The 17,919-nt window shown below is 47.3% G+C and overlaps 1 protein-coding gene across 2 annotated transcripts; it reads right to left on the reverse strand.

Moving 5' to 3' along the window:
- Window positions 1-7,270: 7,270 nt before the first annotated feature.
- SRM (spermidine synthase) lies at window positions 7,271-17,540 on the reverse strand. 2 transcript variants are annotated; one of them, XM_072608853.1, is made up of 8 exons: window positions 16,565-17,303; window positions 15,467-15,587; window positions 12,452-12,544; window positions 9,838-9,991; window positions 9,385-9,468; window positions 8,764-8,909; window positions 7,931-8,053; window positions 7,271-7,646 (listed from the first exon to the last, which is right to left on the reverse strand). In XM_072608853.1, the coding sequence occupies exons 1-8, from the start codon at window positions 17,275-17,277 to the stop codon at window positions 7,629-7,631; spliced, it is 1,452 nt and encodes a 483-aa protein (XP_072464954.1). In that variant the 5' UTR covers window positions 17,278-17,303; the 3' UTR covers window positions 7,271-7,628. The 2 variants fall into 2 exon arrangements, with proteins under 2 accessions (XP_072464954.1, XP_072464955.1); XM_072608854.1 differs by lacking the exons at window positions 7,271-7,646; window positions 7,931-8,053; window positions 8,764-8,909; window positions 9,385-9,468; window positions 9,838-9,991 and adding an exon at window positions 11,924-12,132 and having other exon boundaries at window positions 16,565-17,540.
- Between the last annotated feature and the right edge of the window lie 379 nt (window positions 17,541-17,919).

A 17,919-nucleotide genomic window follows, 5' to 3' on the forward strand; every position in this document is an offset into this window, starting at 1 on the left:
ACAAGAGATGGGAAGGTTATATTTAAATAAATGTAGGATCATAGATTTAGAGGTGGAAAGAGTCTCAGAGGCCATCTCTTCAGTCTTCAGTTTTATAATTGAGTAAACTGAGGCCCAGGGAGATTGTGATTTGCCCAAGGTCAGTCCTGTGTTCATTGAACCAATTTGCCTTTTATATGAGAGACCAATTTACCTTAGAGCAATGAATAAGACATCAGATACAGAAAGCTGGGGTGATTATCAGGGAGACCCAGACTGGGACTCTGGTGGTACTAGGGATACTGGAAGTTACAGGGAGCAAGTAGCAGAAGGTGAACTTTTCCAGAAGTTTTTTTTCACTGCTTGGAGGAAGGCGAGAACTCCATGAGCTTCTGAGGCAGTCTTAGGGAGTTCTTCCAGCTTTGGAGGTCTCCCTGAGAACATCCTCCTCCAGATGCTCCAAAAGCATTCTCAGGATCAGCTCTTCACAAGCAATGGAAAGGACAGGAGGGGGCATAAGCCTCGCTGAGACCATCAACCCTAATTCCTGTCCCTCCCCTATACCACATTATACCTATAGCCACATTCCTGGCTCTCAAATTCCCTCAAATCCACTGAAAGGCAGAAAGGTTTATAGGATTCTAGATTTAGAGTTGGAATTGACCTGAAATCCAATCCCCATATTTTGTAGGTGAGAAAGTGAGGCACAGAGTTTAAATAAATCCAGATGAACCCACTTCTGAAATTTAAGTGGCACAGTGGATTGAGGGCAGGTTTTAGAGTTAGGAAAACCTGAGTTGGAATTTTACATCAGGTAATTAATAGCTTTGTGACCTAGGATGCATCCCTTAACCTTTGTCTGCTTCATTTTCCTCATCCATTAAAATGAGGATGATAATAGCTACTTTTTAAATTCTATTCTAATCTCATTCTATGTGATGCAATGCATAAAAGGGTAGGGTTCAGAATCAGGAAGACTGGAGGACAAACCCTACATTTTGTAGCTGTGTGATCCTAGACAAACACTGAGTGCCATTGTTTCTTGATTTTCCCTTGTCTAGTTTATTTCAGTGATTTATCTCTATTTTTTTTTTAATCCAAACCCAGAAGGTTTAGATGACTGCTGTTTTCCATTATAGTTTGAAGTCTGGATGCTAGTCTCCCTTTGTCCTTACTTCTTTTCATCATTTCCAAATGAATTTTGTTATTATTTATCAAAGCATCATTGGTAATTTGATTGGTATAGGATTAAAAGTATAAATCAGCTTTGGTAGTATTGTCATTTTTAATTATACTGGCAAAGCCTAGCCATGAACACTGAATATTCCTCCAGTCACTTAGTTGGTTTTTTCTTTAACGACAACTTTGCAATTAAACCTCTATAAGACTTTTGTGTGCTTTGGTAGGTCAGTTCCCAGATTTTATATTTGTAATTGTTTAGAAGGAGATTTCTATTTCTGTTATTACTTCTTGTGTTTTATTATTATTATAGAAAAATTTTGTTGAATTTTAAGAGTTTATTTTGTAGCCTGTAACTTTACTGAAGCTATTAATTGCTTCAATTGGTTTCTTTACTGATTCCATTGGATTTCCCAAGTATACCATTATATTATCACAAATAGGGTAATTCCATCTCCTCTTTACCTATCTTCATGCCTTTTGATTTTTTCCTCTTGTCTTATTACTGCTGCTAGCATTTCCAAAACTATATCAAATGATAATAGGGAGAGTGGGCGTCTTTGCTCCACTCCTGTACTTATCGGGAAAGGTTGTAGTGTATTTCTACTGTATATGATGCTTGTTTTTGATTTTAGATAAATGCCATATCTATATTGACATATAAAGGTCCCTCTACGCCTATACCTTGTGGGATTTTTAGTATAAAAAAGTGTTGTACTTGGTAAAAGGCTTTTTCCTGCATGTATTGAGATGATCATGTAGTTTTAGATGTCTTGGTTTTTAATATGATTATGTTTTTTCCTTAATGTTGAACCATCATTATTAATGATGAATAATCTGTTGGCTAAATTACTGTAATCTGTTTAATAGAATTTTGCTTAAAATTTTTGTGTCAGTTTCATTAATGATCTTAGCCCATAGTTTTGTGTGATACATCTTTTCCTGATTTAGGTGTTAGGACTCTACTTGTTTCACAAACATATTATTTTAGGGTGCTTTCCTTCTCAGTCTTTTTTAAGAATAATTTGTGAAATGCAAGTACTAGTTACTCTTTAAAAATTTGATAGAATTTGGTAGAGTTTGACAGAATTCTCCCCTGAACCCATAAGAACTGGGAGTTTTTTCCTTTTCTGAGATTGGGTTATTTAAGACATTTATCTGGTTTTATGAAAGTTTGGGTATTTTATATTTTTGAAGGAATTCCTTTCCTTTGTGTTCCTGATTTTGTTCACATATAATCGTGCATAATGTGTTCTGATTATTAATTTTTTATTTCTTTAGGTTTGTGATTTCACCTTGCTCATGTGCTATTTTATTGATTTGATTTCCTAATCCCATCCTTTTAGTCAAATTAGCAAAAGAAGTATACATTTTATCAATCTTTTCAAAGAATTAACTTTATTTCTATTTTTTGTTTCCAATTTATATTTCTCCTCTAATTTTTAGTATCTACTCCTTTTCAATTACTTTAGGTCTGTTTATTTGTTGGCTTTCTTTTCATTTATCTTCTCTTTTTCTATTTTGTTAATGTATGTTTATATGGACTTATTTTTCCCCTGAGGACTACTTTAGCTATATCCCAGGTATTTTGGTATGTTGGTTCATTATTATAATTTTATATAATTTATATAAAACATATATTTAACAATTTTAATTTATATAATTATTTTTTTCTATGATTTGTTCCTTCAATCACTCATTATTTAGGATTTTATTGTTAAGGCTCCATTTGGGTCTGTGTCTTTTGTTTGTGGTCTCTGGACCATTATTATTTTTATTTAGTTATGTTCTGTAAAGGGTGTATTACCTATTTATGTTTTTTTACACTTATTTGCACTGTATCACATAGTACTTGGTCAATTTTTTGTAAAAGTTCCACGTGGTACTGAGAAATATGTACAATTCTTTTGCAGTTTCATTTAAAAGACAACATGCATCTTTTAATTCTACTTTCTCCAGAATTTTGTCCAGTTCCATATTTTCCCCATTGTTTATCTTTGCTAGACTTATCCAAAAACTGAGAGAAGGATAATAAGGTCTCCTTTCACTATTGTGTTACTAAATCTTCTTGTAGCTCAGATTACGTTTCTTAATTTGGATGCTAAAACATTTGAAATATATGTGTATTATTGGCATTGGTTTGTTTTCTGTGGTTCTGTGGGGATTAAAATTGTCCAGACTATGATAAGAGACTGAGGCAGAACTGAGCCAATGGTTAAGCTGAGTTATCTCCATCTCAATGCAAGAACTCCTTCATTTTGTATGGTCTGGTATATATTCTTCTACAAATACCTTCTCTGATTTGTTTTGCTACGATTTGGACAAACAGGCTTCTTTGCTATTCACTATGTGCATTCACTGTGGAATTAGTATTAGTTGAGGAAGGGGTCAAATCATGGATATAGAGCTTGGGGTACTCCTGCCCCAATAATGATGACAAGTTCAATTGAACCTGATCATATCCCCTAGACTAATGATATTTAAGGGAGTAGAGAGATATACTCCTGGTGTGGTACCCCCTTTCTCTAAGAAGAACAGAGTAGGCCCCAGCTTCCTGTTTCCCCTCCTGACAGGAATTAGTCTCCTTTGGACAAGGGTAGAGGGAAAAGAGGCTAGAGAGGTCTACTCTGACTTTCTTTGAGACACCAACAGCCCTCTTTTTAAAACAATATTTCTTCCCCCCAATTGCATGTCAAGACAATTTTTAGCATTCATTTTTGCAAAATTTTGAATTCCAAATTTTTCTCCCTCTCTCCCTCTCCACTCCTCTTCCAAAAATGGTAGGCAATTCAATACAGGTTATACACGTTATCATGTAAAACAATTCCATATTAGTCACAGTTGCTAAAAAAGGAACAGATCAAAAGGAAAATAGACTATGAAAAAGAATAAAGTGAAAAAATATGATTCTATTTGTACTCAGAGCCTGACATTTCCTTATCTGGAGTGGATAGCATTTTCTTTTGTGGGTCCTTTATACTTGTCTTGCATCACTGTGTTTCTGAGAAAAGTTGTCATTCATAGTTGATCATCTCAGTGTTGCTGATACTGTGTACAATGTTTTCCTGGTTCTGCTTATTTCACTTTGCATCAGTTCATACAAGTCTTTCCAGGCTTTCCCTGAAATGTGCCTGCACAACAGCTCTTTTTACACAGGTGGACCTTATTTATACTCATTCCCTACAAGCCAAGACTGGAGAGCCAGGAATGGAGAATGTCCCCATCAGGAACATCTGATTACCTCAAGCAAGCATATCCTAAGAAGTATAACCTCCTCCTCCCACTACCTCAGGAGCCAAGGACTCAGAAATCTTCTAGACAGTCTAGGTACTGAGATGTATTAAGGTCCTTGCTCAGGGGAATGAGGTATTAAGGACCTGGACTCCCAAGTACTCCTCCCTCCTATAATGTAGAGTTCCCCACCCAGTTCTGAACTGCTTCCAATACTATAGGTTGGGAATCTGTCTGGTTACCTTGTCCTTATAGAAGTGAGAACTGGCTTTCTCCTCCTAGGACTCCCTAATTTCTCTTGTCATTTTGCCAGAAGCCTAGCAGCCAGGACTCAGATCCCAGTCACCACCACCACCACCACCAATGATTGATCCTTTCTTCCCTGACCTGTTGGATAAATCTGTAGGGTGGAGAGTTGCAATCCTGCAACCCCACCAACACTGGGTGTGCTTAGCCCCTCCCTCTTCAGCCAGACCCCAGTGGGTGCTCCCCTAATTCCCCTACAGCTGAGCCACTGATACTGTTGTTCTCCACTGTCATTCCTGCTGCTCCTCTGGCCTCTGCCCCAGCTAACCCAAAGTAGGGAGATAGAAAGGGGTAAAATGAATTTCAACTCCCAGTACCCCATCCTCATCCCCCTTTCCTTCAGATTGACCACAGCCTTCCTCACTGGTTTCTCTGATCCTTCTTTACCTAGCTGACCCTATTCTCTCCCACTATTAGCTCCCTCTCTTGCCCTCAATCTTTAGATAGGCAGGGGCAACTTGGCCATTCTCACTTAATCGCCAAGGACATCCCACTCCCGATCCAGGTGACCTGTACTCACTTATCTTCTCCAGAAAGGACTTGGATCTATGAACTAAGTTGCCCGCCTCCCATTATAAGCTTCCTTTCTGCACGACCCCCACAGTCCAGAGCTCAGGCCCCACCTGGATATGTTCCTTGGTCCCTCACTAACCACTCCAGATCTGAACCCTCTCATTTCCTTAGAATCACTGGGTTTCCCTCAGCAGGGTTGATTTGAGGGAGGGTCAAGGAAAGGACTGAGAGGATTCAGTCTGAATGACACTCCAGAAAATCTGAAATCCCACACCTCCCAGTGTGGAACTGCCTAGGAAGAGTAGGGAGTGCCAGTTCAGCACCACGGAGAGGGAAAGGCTGTTTTAGGATGACTCCCTGGCCCTAAATCTAATTTGCAAACTTTCAAAGCCTGGGATGTGGGTGTGTCAGACTCACGAACGGAAGGTTCACAGATCTAGAAAAGGACCAGAGGTCACTTGATTCTACCTACACCTTAGGCAAGAATCCCTTCTACGATGTACCGAAATAGTCATGCATTCTAATTTCCACTTCCAGGGTCTGTCCTTCCTTAAAGCCAAAATCTGTCCTCCCCGTTGCTCCAAGTTCTGCCCAGTGGAGTCCAATGGAACAAAACTCATTTTCTCTTACAGACCTTCAAATACTTATCGAGATCATGTCACATCCACTTATTCTCAAGTTTTCTCTTCTCTCACTGAACAACTCTCAGGGTTTATTGTTGTACAGCATTGAGATCCTGCCTAATAAGAAAATCCACTCCTTGGGGGCAGAGGTTCTCTTTTTCTCTGAATTTCAGAGGCTCAAATTGCTTGGCACAAAGTATACAGTTTACCTTGTCAAACAAGAATCTGCTGGAAGAACTGGGAATATATAAACTGGAGATGAGAAGGTTCAGAGGGGAACCTAATAATTGTCTTCACATTCTTGGAAGGCTGTTACAAATAAGGAAGAGCTTGTACTGCTTGGCTAGGTACAATGTGTGAAAATGGTTTGAGCAGGACATTGAGGAAAATCACCTAACAACTGGTGATATAAATGGTGCTCCCCCCCAGCCCCCTAGAGGTCTTAAAGCAGAGGTTAGCTGACCACTCATTGGGCATGCTGTAGAGGAAATTCTGGGTCAGGAACCCTGAGGATTTGTTACATTTATCTGCAGAATGGGCTAGATGGCCTCTGACACTCAATCAGCTTCCCCAACAGTAGCTGCCCTCGTTTCCCCCTTCCCAATTCCACACATCCACCCTGACCCCCAGTCTGGCAGCCTGACACCCCTTTCTTTTCTTTGTTCTGGTGGCAGGTCCCAAGAGCAGGTCTTAGAAGTCAAAGCCAAACTCAAGCCTCCACGAAGCCTTGTTGGGGCAGGATTGGTTCATCTCTCTCCTGAGTCCCAAGAGCTTTTGAATTTGGCCTCTGCTGTCCGCTAGTATATCCTCCATAAGAATGTGAACCCTGAGGGCAGGGGTCATTTTTGTATCCTCTGAGGCACCTACAGATATCTAGCAAATGACTAAAGACATCCCTGCTCTCAAGGGGCTTACTTTCTAGTAAATTTCAATATCTTTTCCACCTAGGACACTTGGGAGAAAGCTCCTGTCTCCAGAGAGTTTACATATTGTATGTGATCCAGACTTCAAATATTCTTACCTTCCCTGTATGACCTTGGGCAAGTCACTGCTCCTTCAGGAGACTTGGTCTCTGGAAAAGGCTATTTAAAAAGGGTCCATTAGAATTAACACCAGATTGGGCCCAATGCCAGGATCATAGAAAAACTAGAAGGTATGTTTAGAGATCTAGTTCAATTCTCTCATTCTGACAGATGAGAAAGTGAGGAAAAACTAGAGGAAGAATCATCAGGTCAGAGATTTAAAAGTAGAGGGTCACTGAAGCTAAGTGTATCCTTCATTCAGAGGTCTCAAGATTTGATCAAGGACACCCCCTATCTAGCTTTGACCGCCAAGGGAAGGAGAAAGCCTCCAGCCATCAGTCTCAGTGGAAACTTCATGGAAAACTGTCTGAGGGAGAGCCTGAAGGTCTGAAACAGAGACACCACCAAGCCACTCAGTTATAAATACACTGTTTGGTGAAGGGGCTTGTTAGAGGTGAGAAGGATCGTTCTGTACACAGATGATCAATATTAAGAGACACTAATTGACCAGACTGGACAGAGACAGAGACAGACAGACATCTTGTACTCTCCCCCCACCCGCCCAGCAGAGCATGGCACGGAGAGCCCCTTGATCATGTCCTGGGTTCGGTAACACTTGGTCAACGGGCGGGGTGGCTGGCGAGGGGCAGGTCCTCAGTCGGGAGGGGGTGCCGAGTGCCAGTCAATACCCTCAGAGCAGGAAAAGGGGCATCCTGGAATGGGCGCTTGTGGCTTGAAGTCCCTGGGAGAGGCCTTGGTGGACATACTGGTCTCCTCACACATCACTCAGAGCCTGGAGGAAGAGAGCAAGGAGGGTCAAAAGGTAGAAGGGTGAAGAAACAGAAGGTCAGAAGGGACCCTGGAGGAAGGAGGTGGGCACTTTTCCATCTTTCTTGCTGAGGTCCAGCAACTCGAATTTGAGCTAGAAGGCAGTTGAAGGGAACCTGTCCAGAAGGAGTCAGCTGGAGAAGTCATTGGCCCAAGGTCACACAAGGAAGTCAATGGCAGAGCCCAGAATTTGAATCCAGACCTTGTGATTCCATGCTGCTGTTGCTGTTACTGGGCACCAGTTATTACCTTGCGGGCAAACTCAGGCAGCACAAAGGCCGCGCGGTGGATGTCAGAGTTGTAGTATTTGAGGTTCATTTTCTCTACTTGCTCCTGGGTCAGCTGCTGCACTGGCTCCCGGAAGTTAGTGCTCTGAGTGGGGAACAGAGAACAGGGGTGTTCAGGGCCTCACGATGCCAAGTCAAGCTCTTTATACTTCGAAGAAACTGAGATGGGAGACCTGGGGTGTAAGGGCCACAGACTGCCTAATCCAGTCTCTTAATTTTTGGAGATGAGGAAACTGAGGAAATCAGTAGGCTCCAGAGTAGAGGGTATAGATAGCTCTAGTAGGTTAAAGAGTCTGGGATGATTGGGAACGGAATGGGAGACTCAGGTGAGAAGGTGAGACAAGAGTGGGGGTGGTGGTGGTAGGAAGATGTTAAGAACCAAAGGATTCTGGGGATGATCTATGGCCAGAGAATGTCAAGGATGAGAACAGGGAGTGCCAGAAGCAGGCTGCCTGCCCAGTCTCCTCATTTGATAAAGGAAATGAGTTTAAAGCAATTTATTCAAGATCATACAGGATTCTGGGCCAGATTCCAGCCCAGCTGGATCCCATGGATCTTCTGCACATCAAGCTGTCTGTCCAGCTTCCTGGCTTTGACACGGAGGCCCAGAGAAAGGAGGTAACTCATCCACAGCCATCCAGCTGGGCCCCCAGCTCTCGCCACTGAACTACACTGCCTTTCTCTATCCAGGCCCCACGGACAGCAGACTCTCTTCTCTCATCCTTTGCTCTACTGGCAGACCTCCTGAAGAGATCCTAGGAAGGCGGGAGGAAAGAGAGGTGCCTCGGGGCTCACCGGGGTCTTGCTGCAGAGCATGAAGCCAATCTGGCCGCTGGGGTACGTGGGGATGGTGCAGTAGGCATATTCCACAACAGGGAACAGAGACTTGCAGAAGTGACGCATCTCCTTGATGAGGTCCAGATGCAGCCACTGGCACTCACCTGGGGGATGGTGGGGGGGAGGTGAGATGGGCTCCCCTGGGGGTGGGAGGAGGGGAGGGGATGGTAGGAGGGGAGGTCATCTGGTGATGGGGAAAAGTGGGGGGAGGAGGAGATGTCACCTTGTCAGGGAGAGAGCTCACCCAGGCCATGCTGGGACTATAGCCATCCCACCAGTGCCCCCTCTCCCCCCAACACTGGAACTTTTCTAGGGAGTGCAGGTTTATAGCTGGAAGGAACCTTAGAGTCCAACCCCCCCATTTTACAAAGGGGAAACTGAGGCACATGGCTACTAGGTGCCTGAGGTAGAATTTGAACCCAGGTTTTCATGAATCCAAGGCCAGCACCCCATCCACTATGCTGAACATTAACCTTGTGCACGGTACTTTGTAGGGAGTGAGGTTTTTGTGGAGTGGTACCTATTGTGTCAAAACAAAATTTACAGATGACCCGGGGTCAGCCGTCTCCCAGAGCTCACCCTGACAGCAGAGGATCCCATCATCTTTCAGCGCTGTCTTCATCAGCTGGTAATAAGACTCTTTGAACAAACTCTCGGCAGGACCTGAGGGAAGATGGGGAGCTGAGGGGGTATGCTCTGGCATCCTGGCCAGCCAAGGCTTCCCATCCTCAGCGTACTCTCACCATGGAGACAAAGGGGGATGGGGAGGTCTGCCCTGGCTTGAGGTCAGGGAACGGGGGAGATGAGGGGAGAGGAGCCAAGGTTTCCCCTTCTGAGAAAAGCCAAGAACAGGACACCACATGGGAATGATTCTCTGGGCCTCAACTTCCCCCTTTGCAAAACAGGGCTGAGCTCTTGGCCAGGGCTCACCCAGGCTGTTAGGAGCCCCGCGGGAGGTGACAAAGCTGGGGTTTTGCCATCCCCCAATAAACTCCTCAGCTGGAAGGAGAAACAAGGCCCACTTGTGCTCACCCATGGGGTCCGAGGAGTCAGTGATGATGACATCAAAGGCGTCCTGGTTCTGCTGCATGAATTCAAATCCATCTCTAACGTGTAATGTCAGCTTTGGGCTGGAGTAGCCCACGGCCATGCCTGGCAAGTATTTCTTAGAGACCTGGATCACGTCCTGAGATACAGGGCAGGGACTCAGTGCCTGGGGCCCCAGCACCTCACTCACTCCACCCTCATCACCACCTCAAAGCCTTGATCAAGCCAATCCTCTGTGCCAAGTTAAGTGTGAGCAACACAAGGAACCCAATGAAAGAGACATGCTGCTGTGTGTGCACATACATGTACATGAGTCAATACAAAACCAGCAGAAAGTGATTTTTGAGGAAGGAGAGCTTACACCTGGGGAGGGGGGACAGGGGCAGCAAGAAAAGATCAGGATTCACCAGTTACTCCTTACGCACTGATTCTGTGTTTACTACAGGCCAGGCTCTAGGAGATTCAAAAAGCAAAGTGAATCAGTCCCTAGAACTTACATTCTAGGTGGGGGGAGCTGTGTACATGTATGCACAGACCCAGCTTGTAATAGCTCTCACACTTTTGTGGGACTTTAAAGATGACATCGTCTCCTTGAATCAGGGGCCAAAATCCCCATTTTATAGATGAGGAAACTGAGGCCCAGGTAGGTGAAGCTATTTGGCCAGAGTCCCACAGCCAGTGTAGGAGGAAGGATTGGAACTCAGTTCTTTCTGATTCCAAGTCTGGCTCTAGGACCCCTGGTTGTCTCTAGAGAATATAAGCTTGTTTTGGAAGGGTGTGAGTGCCTTGGCACCCAGGGAGGGGGGTGGCAAATCCTAGAAGGCTGAGAACATTCTGGGCCCAGAGAACAGGCTGGGGTGAGGGTAGGGTGTGGGATGCCCAGTGAGCAAGTCAGTCAGGCTGGAACCCAGAGAGCTGAGATGCTGAGCTGGTAAGGAGTGGGACTGGGCTATGAAACCAGGGCTTTTGACCCCAAATCCCAACATGCTTTCAGTTATTGAACCCAAGGCAGAGAAAACAGCAAGCAGACTGCTGTTCTGATCTCTGTCCACCCAGCAATGGACTGGGCACTAGGGCAAGGCTCACTGATGAGCCACCATCCAGCTCTATCTGGTGTTAGAGGCCCCGGCTTAGGCCCAGCCCTGGATGAGATGAACATGAAATCAGAGAACGGAATTAGAGCTGACTCATCTTCCCCAAGGCACCTAGCCAGACTGGTTTCTTGGGAGGAAAACCTCATGGAATTCAGAGGTCCAAATTCAAGTTGCCCCCAGCCCAATCTCTGGGTCAGGGGTGGGGAACCTCTGGCCTTGAGGTCACATGTATCCCTCCCTCTAGGTCCTCAAGTGCAACTGAAGTCAAAGGGCCACACTTGAGAACCTAGAGGGATGCATGTGGCCTTGAGGCTGCAGGTTCCCCACTCCTGACCTAGGGGATCCAGGACAAATCACTTCTCTTTGCTCCAATCTTAGACCAGGGAGAGAGGTTGGGGGATGGGAGACCAGAGGCCTCACCACTCATGGTTATTAGTTGGGTGACCCTGAGAAAATCTCTCTAAGCTTCCAGTTCTCAAGAGGTAAAAGAATCCCTGTGTCAATAACTCATCTAGGGTGGGGGCAAGGATGGAAGGAGATAAAATAAAACCCTTTGCAACCTTTAAAGCAAGAGATAAAATATCAGTGGTCAGCATCCCCATTCTTAGCTGCCTGAGGGCAAGGGCCAGGTCGAAACCAGTCTTGTATCTTCCTCTTCCAGCACAGCCTCGTAGGAGGCACATTCCTCAGTGTTCACCACCGCTACCCTCCCTGGGTGCTGGCTCCTCGGACATCCCAAATGACTTTGTATTTTGAAAAAGCATTAAAAAAAAACCCAGCCTTTCTAGTTCAGCTGAAAAATATTACAAAATAGATATTTCTCTTAAAAAGTTTAAGCATTTCCCCTTTTGGCAAATATGTAAAAGGTCTTGGGGAAAATGTGTCAAGGAAGGTGAACAAACTGAGTACAATACCTCTGCCCCAGAAGGGATTAGGAACACTGAGAGTCACAAGGGAGATTCCTCTGATTACTCCAGAGAGGAATGGTCAAAGAAGAAATTCAGTAATTTTAAAGTTGCTTAGTGGTTTAAAAAAAAAAACAACAAAACACAATTTTATTATTATTATTTTAAGTTGTGGTGACTCAGGAGGACTCGAATTCAAATCTGGCTTCGACACTCACTAGCAGTATGACCCTGGGCAAGTGATTCCCCGTTTGCCTCAGTTTCCTCATCTGTAAAATGAGCTGCAGAAGGAAATAGCAAACCACTGCAGTGTCTTTGCCAAGAAAACCCGTAATGGGGTCATTAGAGTCAGACATGACTGAAATGACCAAATGACAATAAACTTCCTGACTCTGGGACTGGCCCCTCTAAGCACTGAGCCACCTAGCTGTGCTATGCTTGGTTTTGTATTTGTTTAATTTGTCTTATTTTGGTCTTTATATCCTGTGACCTAGTGCACACAGACAAACATACACTTTGTTGATTGGTGGCTAAGGTCACTGAGTAGCTCAAGGGATATGCTAAGGGAGGGGAGGAGGATGTATGGAGTAATCCCCTTACCTCGTCAATCTCACACTGGACCACAGACTCCACAGATGGATGTTTCACCACTTCCCGAAGGACACCCCCATCCCCACCACCAATGATTAGCACCTGGTAGGAAAAGCATAAAAATAGGAGAGGAGGGTATGTATGTATCTCAGTGGGCCAAGAGCCTTTTACCTACTTCCTATTGTAGGTACTGAAGGGACTTGGCCTTCTTGTACTCAAGGGGTCAGGTGTCTTGACTGTCCCCTCTCAACCAGCAGGCTCACTTGGCTGTCCAGGACTAAAGGGTTCAGAGAAGCAACCCAGAGCGGGCAATCCCAACCCACACCCAGAACATATGGAAAAGAGTGGGTGAGGCGGCTGCTCAGCAGGGCTGGCCTCTCTAGCAGACTGGGATCTTTCATTTTACTGACTCACCTCCCTACCAGGCAATGAGTCAGGGGAGCCCCGGAAGCAGCAACCTACCCCTGCAGCGAGGGTGTTGATGCTTAGTAAGGGTGTGGGAGCCCTGACAGGATTATGGGACCGACCAGGCTGGAGCATCCCTCCCATTCATTCAGTGGATTTCCGCCCCTGGTCTTGTTCCCATCTCTGCCACTTCCTAACCTTGAATTTCAGTTTCCTCATTTGTGCCTGACAAGAGAGGCAGTGGGCGCAAGGGTGCAGACATTTCTCAGACATGGCCAGGGCAAGAATTTGTTTTGTGACCAGGGCTCAGCTTTTCTCCTTTTTTCCTCCAAGGAAGTAGGAGGAAAGAGATTTGTTTATTGAAAAAACAAAACAAAACAAAAAAGCTGAGGAGGTGATGGGAAGGCCTCTTAGGTCCCTTCCACATCTAAATCTGTGCCTCCCTTGAGTGGGGATTCCTGTCATGTGACCCTTCCACCTCTCAGGTTCTGGGAAGTCCAACCCTGCTCTTTTTACCTCGGAAGAAAATAAGGAGCAGAGAGGAAGATGAATGACTTTTATCTGGGGGGGGGGGGGGTCCTGTGACCCTGATCTCCTGACCCCAGGTCCCAGCCACATTGCCTGAGGCCTTCTCCATAGTGGTTCCAGTTGGGTAGTTGGCACCCCTCTCTGCAGCCATGGCAGTGTGGCCTTGGGGGGCAGATGGAAGGGGCTGTAGCTCTCAAACCCTCTTCAGGCTTGCCCCACCCCCCAGCTTCCTTTTCTGTGTGGTCTTCCCCATCAGAAGGGAAACTCCTTGAGGGCAGGGTCTGTCTTTCTCCTTATCTTGGCACAGTCAGCACTTCAAAAAGAAATGCTTATGAACAGACAGCCCTGACATGGCCCCACCTCCATCCTTCCACATTCTCTCTCCCTGGGTCTCAAAACAATCTTTCTTGATCTTCAAGAACAGTAGAGTCACACGTGGACAGAGGGTAGAAATGCTTCAAGGGACCCTGGAACTCTGAAACAAGGAAAGGAGAAGGCCAGCTTGACAGCCCCACAGTTTGATGGGCAACTCTCCTCCCCAAATAAGAAAAAGCTATGGTGATCTCCAGCTGCATTAAAGGCAGAGAATTCAGAAACAAGGAGGCCCAGGTCTGACAGGGCTGGAGTAGGGCTTTCACTTCTGGGCACCCTTAGAAGAAAGCACAAGAATTTGGGGGGCACCCAGAGGAAAGTGATCACAAGCATTAATTAAACTGCTGAAGGGAGATGGCTCAGACCATGCCATGGGACAGGAGCTGGGGACACTGATCCTAAGGAAGAGAGGACTGTGGGAGACATCAGAACAGCCTTCAAGGATTTGGGAAGAGGACCCCAGGGAGCAGGAGCAGAAGAAGGCTACAGACCCCAATTTCAGCTTGACACTAGGTGTTCTGTTTTTACCCCAAAATAGAATTTCATGCCTTAGGTTCTCCCTTTCTAGCTGAAAAGGGCCACAAAGCCCATCTGGTTGAGCCCATTTCATTTTCAACAAGGTAAAGGTAGAGAGGTTAGCCCAACACCACATAGGTAGTCAAGTTAAGCAGCAGAGTCAAGATCTGAACTAGGGGTTAATTCACTAACTCCCAAGCTAGCCTTTTTTCCCCAGTACAAGCAGAGAGTGGCGCATCACTTGGTAGGTAGGCACAGAGTGGCTGAGATGGGAACGCTTAGTTCCTGTGCAGCTCTGAGATCCTAATCCCTGGAAATACATCTACTTCTGTTGTCCAGGATGGCCCAGAAGGAAGTCAAACCTTGAGCCAGGGCAGATGTCAAAGATCCAGGTGAATGAAAAGTTCTTAAGTAAACACAGAGCCATGACTATCCCACAATGTTTGCTGAATAAGCAACTGGTAAATTCAGACCATGGTCCTGCCACTTCCTACCTGTATGACATGAGACATGTCACTTAAATTTCTGTAGGCCTCAATTTCCTCATCTGTCAAGGGAGCAGATCTCTGAGATCCCTTCTAGTCCTAGGACCTGTCATTCCCCTTTTCCTTTGGATCGTGTATTTAGATCTGGAAAGAATATCTCGAAAAATAGGGAAAAGAGCACTCTACCATCAGGTGTGCCCAGTCTGAAACTCATCAGGAGGGTCTCTCTGAGAGGGTCCAAGAGCTCAGAGAAATGCTTGTACCTGCTTGGACTTTCAGTACCCCAGATCTCTTTTCGATGTTGGCCTTTCTCTTCTGCCTGGAGGACAGGGTGAGGGGCCCCAGAAATCAGTTAGGTCCTGGGCAAACTGCTGAGTTCCAGGAGCAGTAGCATAGACTGTAAAGTTGAGTTCTATGCTCTCCCTAATAGGTTCAAAACCACCCAGAGCTGGTTGGTGAGAAGTTCCTAAGATCATGGAATCACAGAATGTCAGAACTGGAAAGAACTTTAGACATAGCCTGGTCTAACCCATTCCAGGAAACTGAAGCCCAGCAGGATGAAGTGATTTCCTGAAAAGCATGCTGGTAGAGAAAAGCTGAGAAAGAACTGGAATCTCGGTCCTGGAGTCCAGATTCAGTCCTTTTCCTGTTAACTGCACTGAGAGTGATACCCTCACTCCCCACCTCCCAAAAGGTCTCATGCACACTTGCCCATTACCTTTCGTGGGCTGGGATGGCTGCACAGGGGCAGGTTGGCAATCATCTCCTGGTATGAGAATTCGTCCCTCTCTGTGCACTGGATGACTCCATCCAGCACCAGGACGTTGCCGTAGGTCTTGCTGCAGAAGCCCCCCCACCCCAGGAGAGTGTGTCAGGGACCACGGGGGCACCTCAGTGACACACAGAAAGCAGACTCATCCCCCCTCCCCCCTAAGACAATTAATTCACTTCCCTGGGAGAGTTTTGACAAACAGCTGCCAGCTGGTCCCTGGGCCAGACCAGCAAACGTGGCACATCTTAAAGCCGCGTGGCCCTGGGCTACCCTCTAGCATAGGAGTTCAGTGCCTCAAGCCCTGGGTTTTCTCCACTTCCTATCTCTCTCTCCCTCCACCTCCCCCCCCACAACCTACTTTTCTAGAGAGGCAAAGAAGCCCTTCAAGGGGGGGGTAGCTTTAAAACACTGATCCTAAATACGGAAAAGATAGGAGATGGGGGGGGAAGAGAAAAAAAAGAGAAAAAGAAAACGAAAGAATCGTTTAGAAAGTATACCATGGAGAGGAAAGAGGGAAGCAGGATGATGGGAACTGAGGGGACACAGCACTAAGTCAGACTGAGATTCCTGGAAGAGGGATCAGCGGGGGTGGGGGTGGGGGTCCGGATAGGGCTGTGTTAGATTGGAACAGAGATGAGGAGAAGAGTCAGGATAAGTGAGGTTAGAAAATGGGATAAGGTTCGGTTACGGAGGAAAGAGCTGGGATGAGTAAGGACCCTGGGGGCAGGGAAACCGCCCCCCCCCCCCAAAAAAAAAACCCCGAACAAAAACCGAGCCTAAGGAGGAAACCGGGTGAGGACTGGACTGGGGAAAAGGGGAGTAGAGGAGGGAGCAGAGCTGGGGAGGGCAGGACCTGGTAGGGCATGGAGAGCAGACCTGGGAGGGGGCAGGAGGGAGCACCTCAGGAAGGGGGTAGCCTAGCAGGAGAAGGAGCCAGGTCCTGCAAGGCGGAGGGATGGAACCAGGCCAGAGCCAGGCGGGGGAGCTGGGGAAAGTGGGAGCCACGCTCTGGGAGGGTTGGAGAGGGGAGGAGGGCCGCGGTACCTGCGGAAGACCAAGATCTCCTGGTAGCGGGAGCGCTGGTGGTGGAGCAGCTCATCCACCTGCAGGGACATGGCCTGGCCCGGCCACAGGCTGCACGTCTCCCGGAACCAACCCTCGCGGATGGCGGGGGGCCCGGGTTCCATGGCGGGGCCGGGGGACGCACAGGCCGTGGCGGCCGCAGCACAACGGGGCCAGCAGCGCCCGCCCGTCTGCCCTCCCGCCAGCCCGCGCCGCAGCCTAACCTGGGGGCCCCGGCCCCGGACAGTGTTCGGCAGGGGAGGGGCGGTGTTCGTGCCCAGGGGCGGAGCCGGCCTCCACCAATGGCCGCCGGGTAGCCGGCCCGAGGGCCAACCAGCGAGTCCAGAAGCGACCTGGGCCCCGCGAACGCTCATTGGTCCGCGGGCCTGCACCCGGGCGCCTAGTGGCTGGAGCGGGCTGTCCGTCAGCGCTAGCAGGTTTGTTCGACTCCTTCTGTGGGGCCACGTGGGGGCTGGAAGGGAAGGCAGGTTGTTGGTCCGGCTCGGGGTTTCCGTGTCCCGGGACGCCGGGGCGAGGCAGCCGTCCCCGCTCAGCCTCCAGGGTGGGCGTGCAGGCGAGGTGCCCCCGATCTCTCCTCGGTGCAGCCACTTGTGGACAGCCCAGGGCTTCTTCGCGGGGTGCAGAGGAGGCACTTGGGAGCGAGAGCTTGGCCGCCCGTTTGGCCTCCTCCGCATCCATTCAGGCCTTGGTCCTAGCGCGGACGACGAACACTTAGCGGTGCTTATCGAGGCTGCTGCAGGAAATGTGCCAGAGGAATCCAGCCCGTAAAGCAATGGCTGGGGGTGGTGTGTGTGTGGGTTGTACAAGTGGAGTTTTTGTTTTCCTGCAACTAGGGGAAGGGGCTTCAGCTTCATGTGCCCACGGCTTGCCGTTTCCCAGTGTGGTGGGGCTGCGGTGGGTTTCGGAGGTCAGTCACTGACAGACCACCAGGGCTCAAACGGCCGGCTGCCACTCTTTTCTCAGTCCGGAGTTTGAGAAACTGACAAGTCCCTGGCTGCCTTTGAAAGTCTTAAAAGCCAAGGAGAAATTAATCCAGTTACTTTGTTGGGAGGACGGTTACTTTGTTGCACAAGTCTAGATTGTATCACTGATGGAGCCTGGCCTGCAATAGTGTAGCTTGCTAGGAGTTCTGGTTCTCTGTCTTCTTTAAACATATCATCATAGCAACACAACTCCAACGGAACATAATTCGAAGATAAATTCAGCAGACTTCTCCCTCCTCCCACTTCCACCCGTTTAGATTCGTTGAGAGCTTAGCACACTGCTGGGGATGTGACAGTAATAAGAGGAAAATGCTGTTTTGCCTCTGAATTGAA

This window comes from Notamacropus eugenii, chromosome 5 (assembly GCF_028372415.1).
Source record: "Notamacropus eugenii isolate mMacEug1 chromosome 5, mMacEug1.pri_v2, whole genome shotgun sequence".
NCBI classification, from domain to species: Eukaryota; Metazoa; Chordata; class Mammalia; order Diprotodontia; family Macropodidae; genus Notamacropus; species Notamacropus eugenii.

Bases quoted from the DNA above. Each gene is read 5' to 3' on its own strand.
- SRM (XM_072608853.1), bottom strand. From the start codon at position 17,277: ATGCGGAGGAGGCCAAACGGGCGGCCAAGCTCTCGCTCCCAAGTGCCT. The intron at 15,588-16,564 runs GTACCGCGGCCC...GGGCTTCTGCAG, and splicing joins GAGATCTTGGTCTTCCGCAG to CAAGACCTACGGCAACGTCC. The intron at 12,545-15,466 runs GTAATGGGCAAG...TTTTCCTACCAG, and splicing joins GCCATCCCAGCCCACGAAAG to GTGCTAATCATTGGTGGTGG.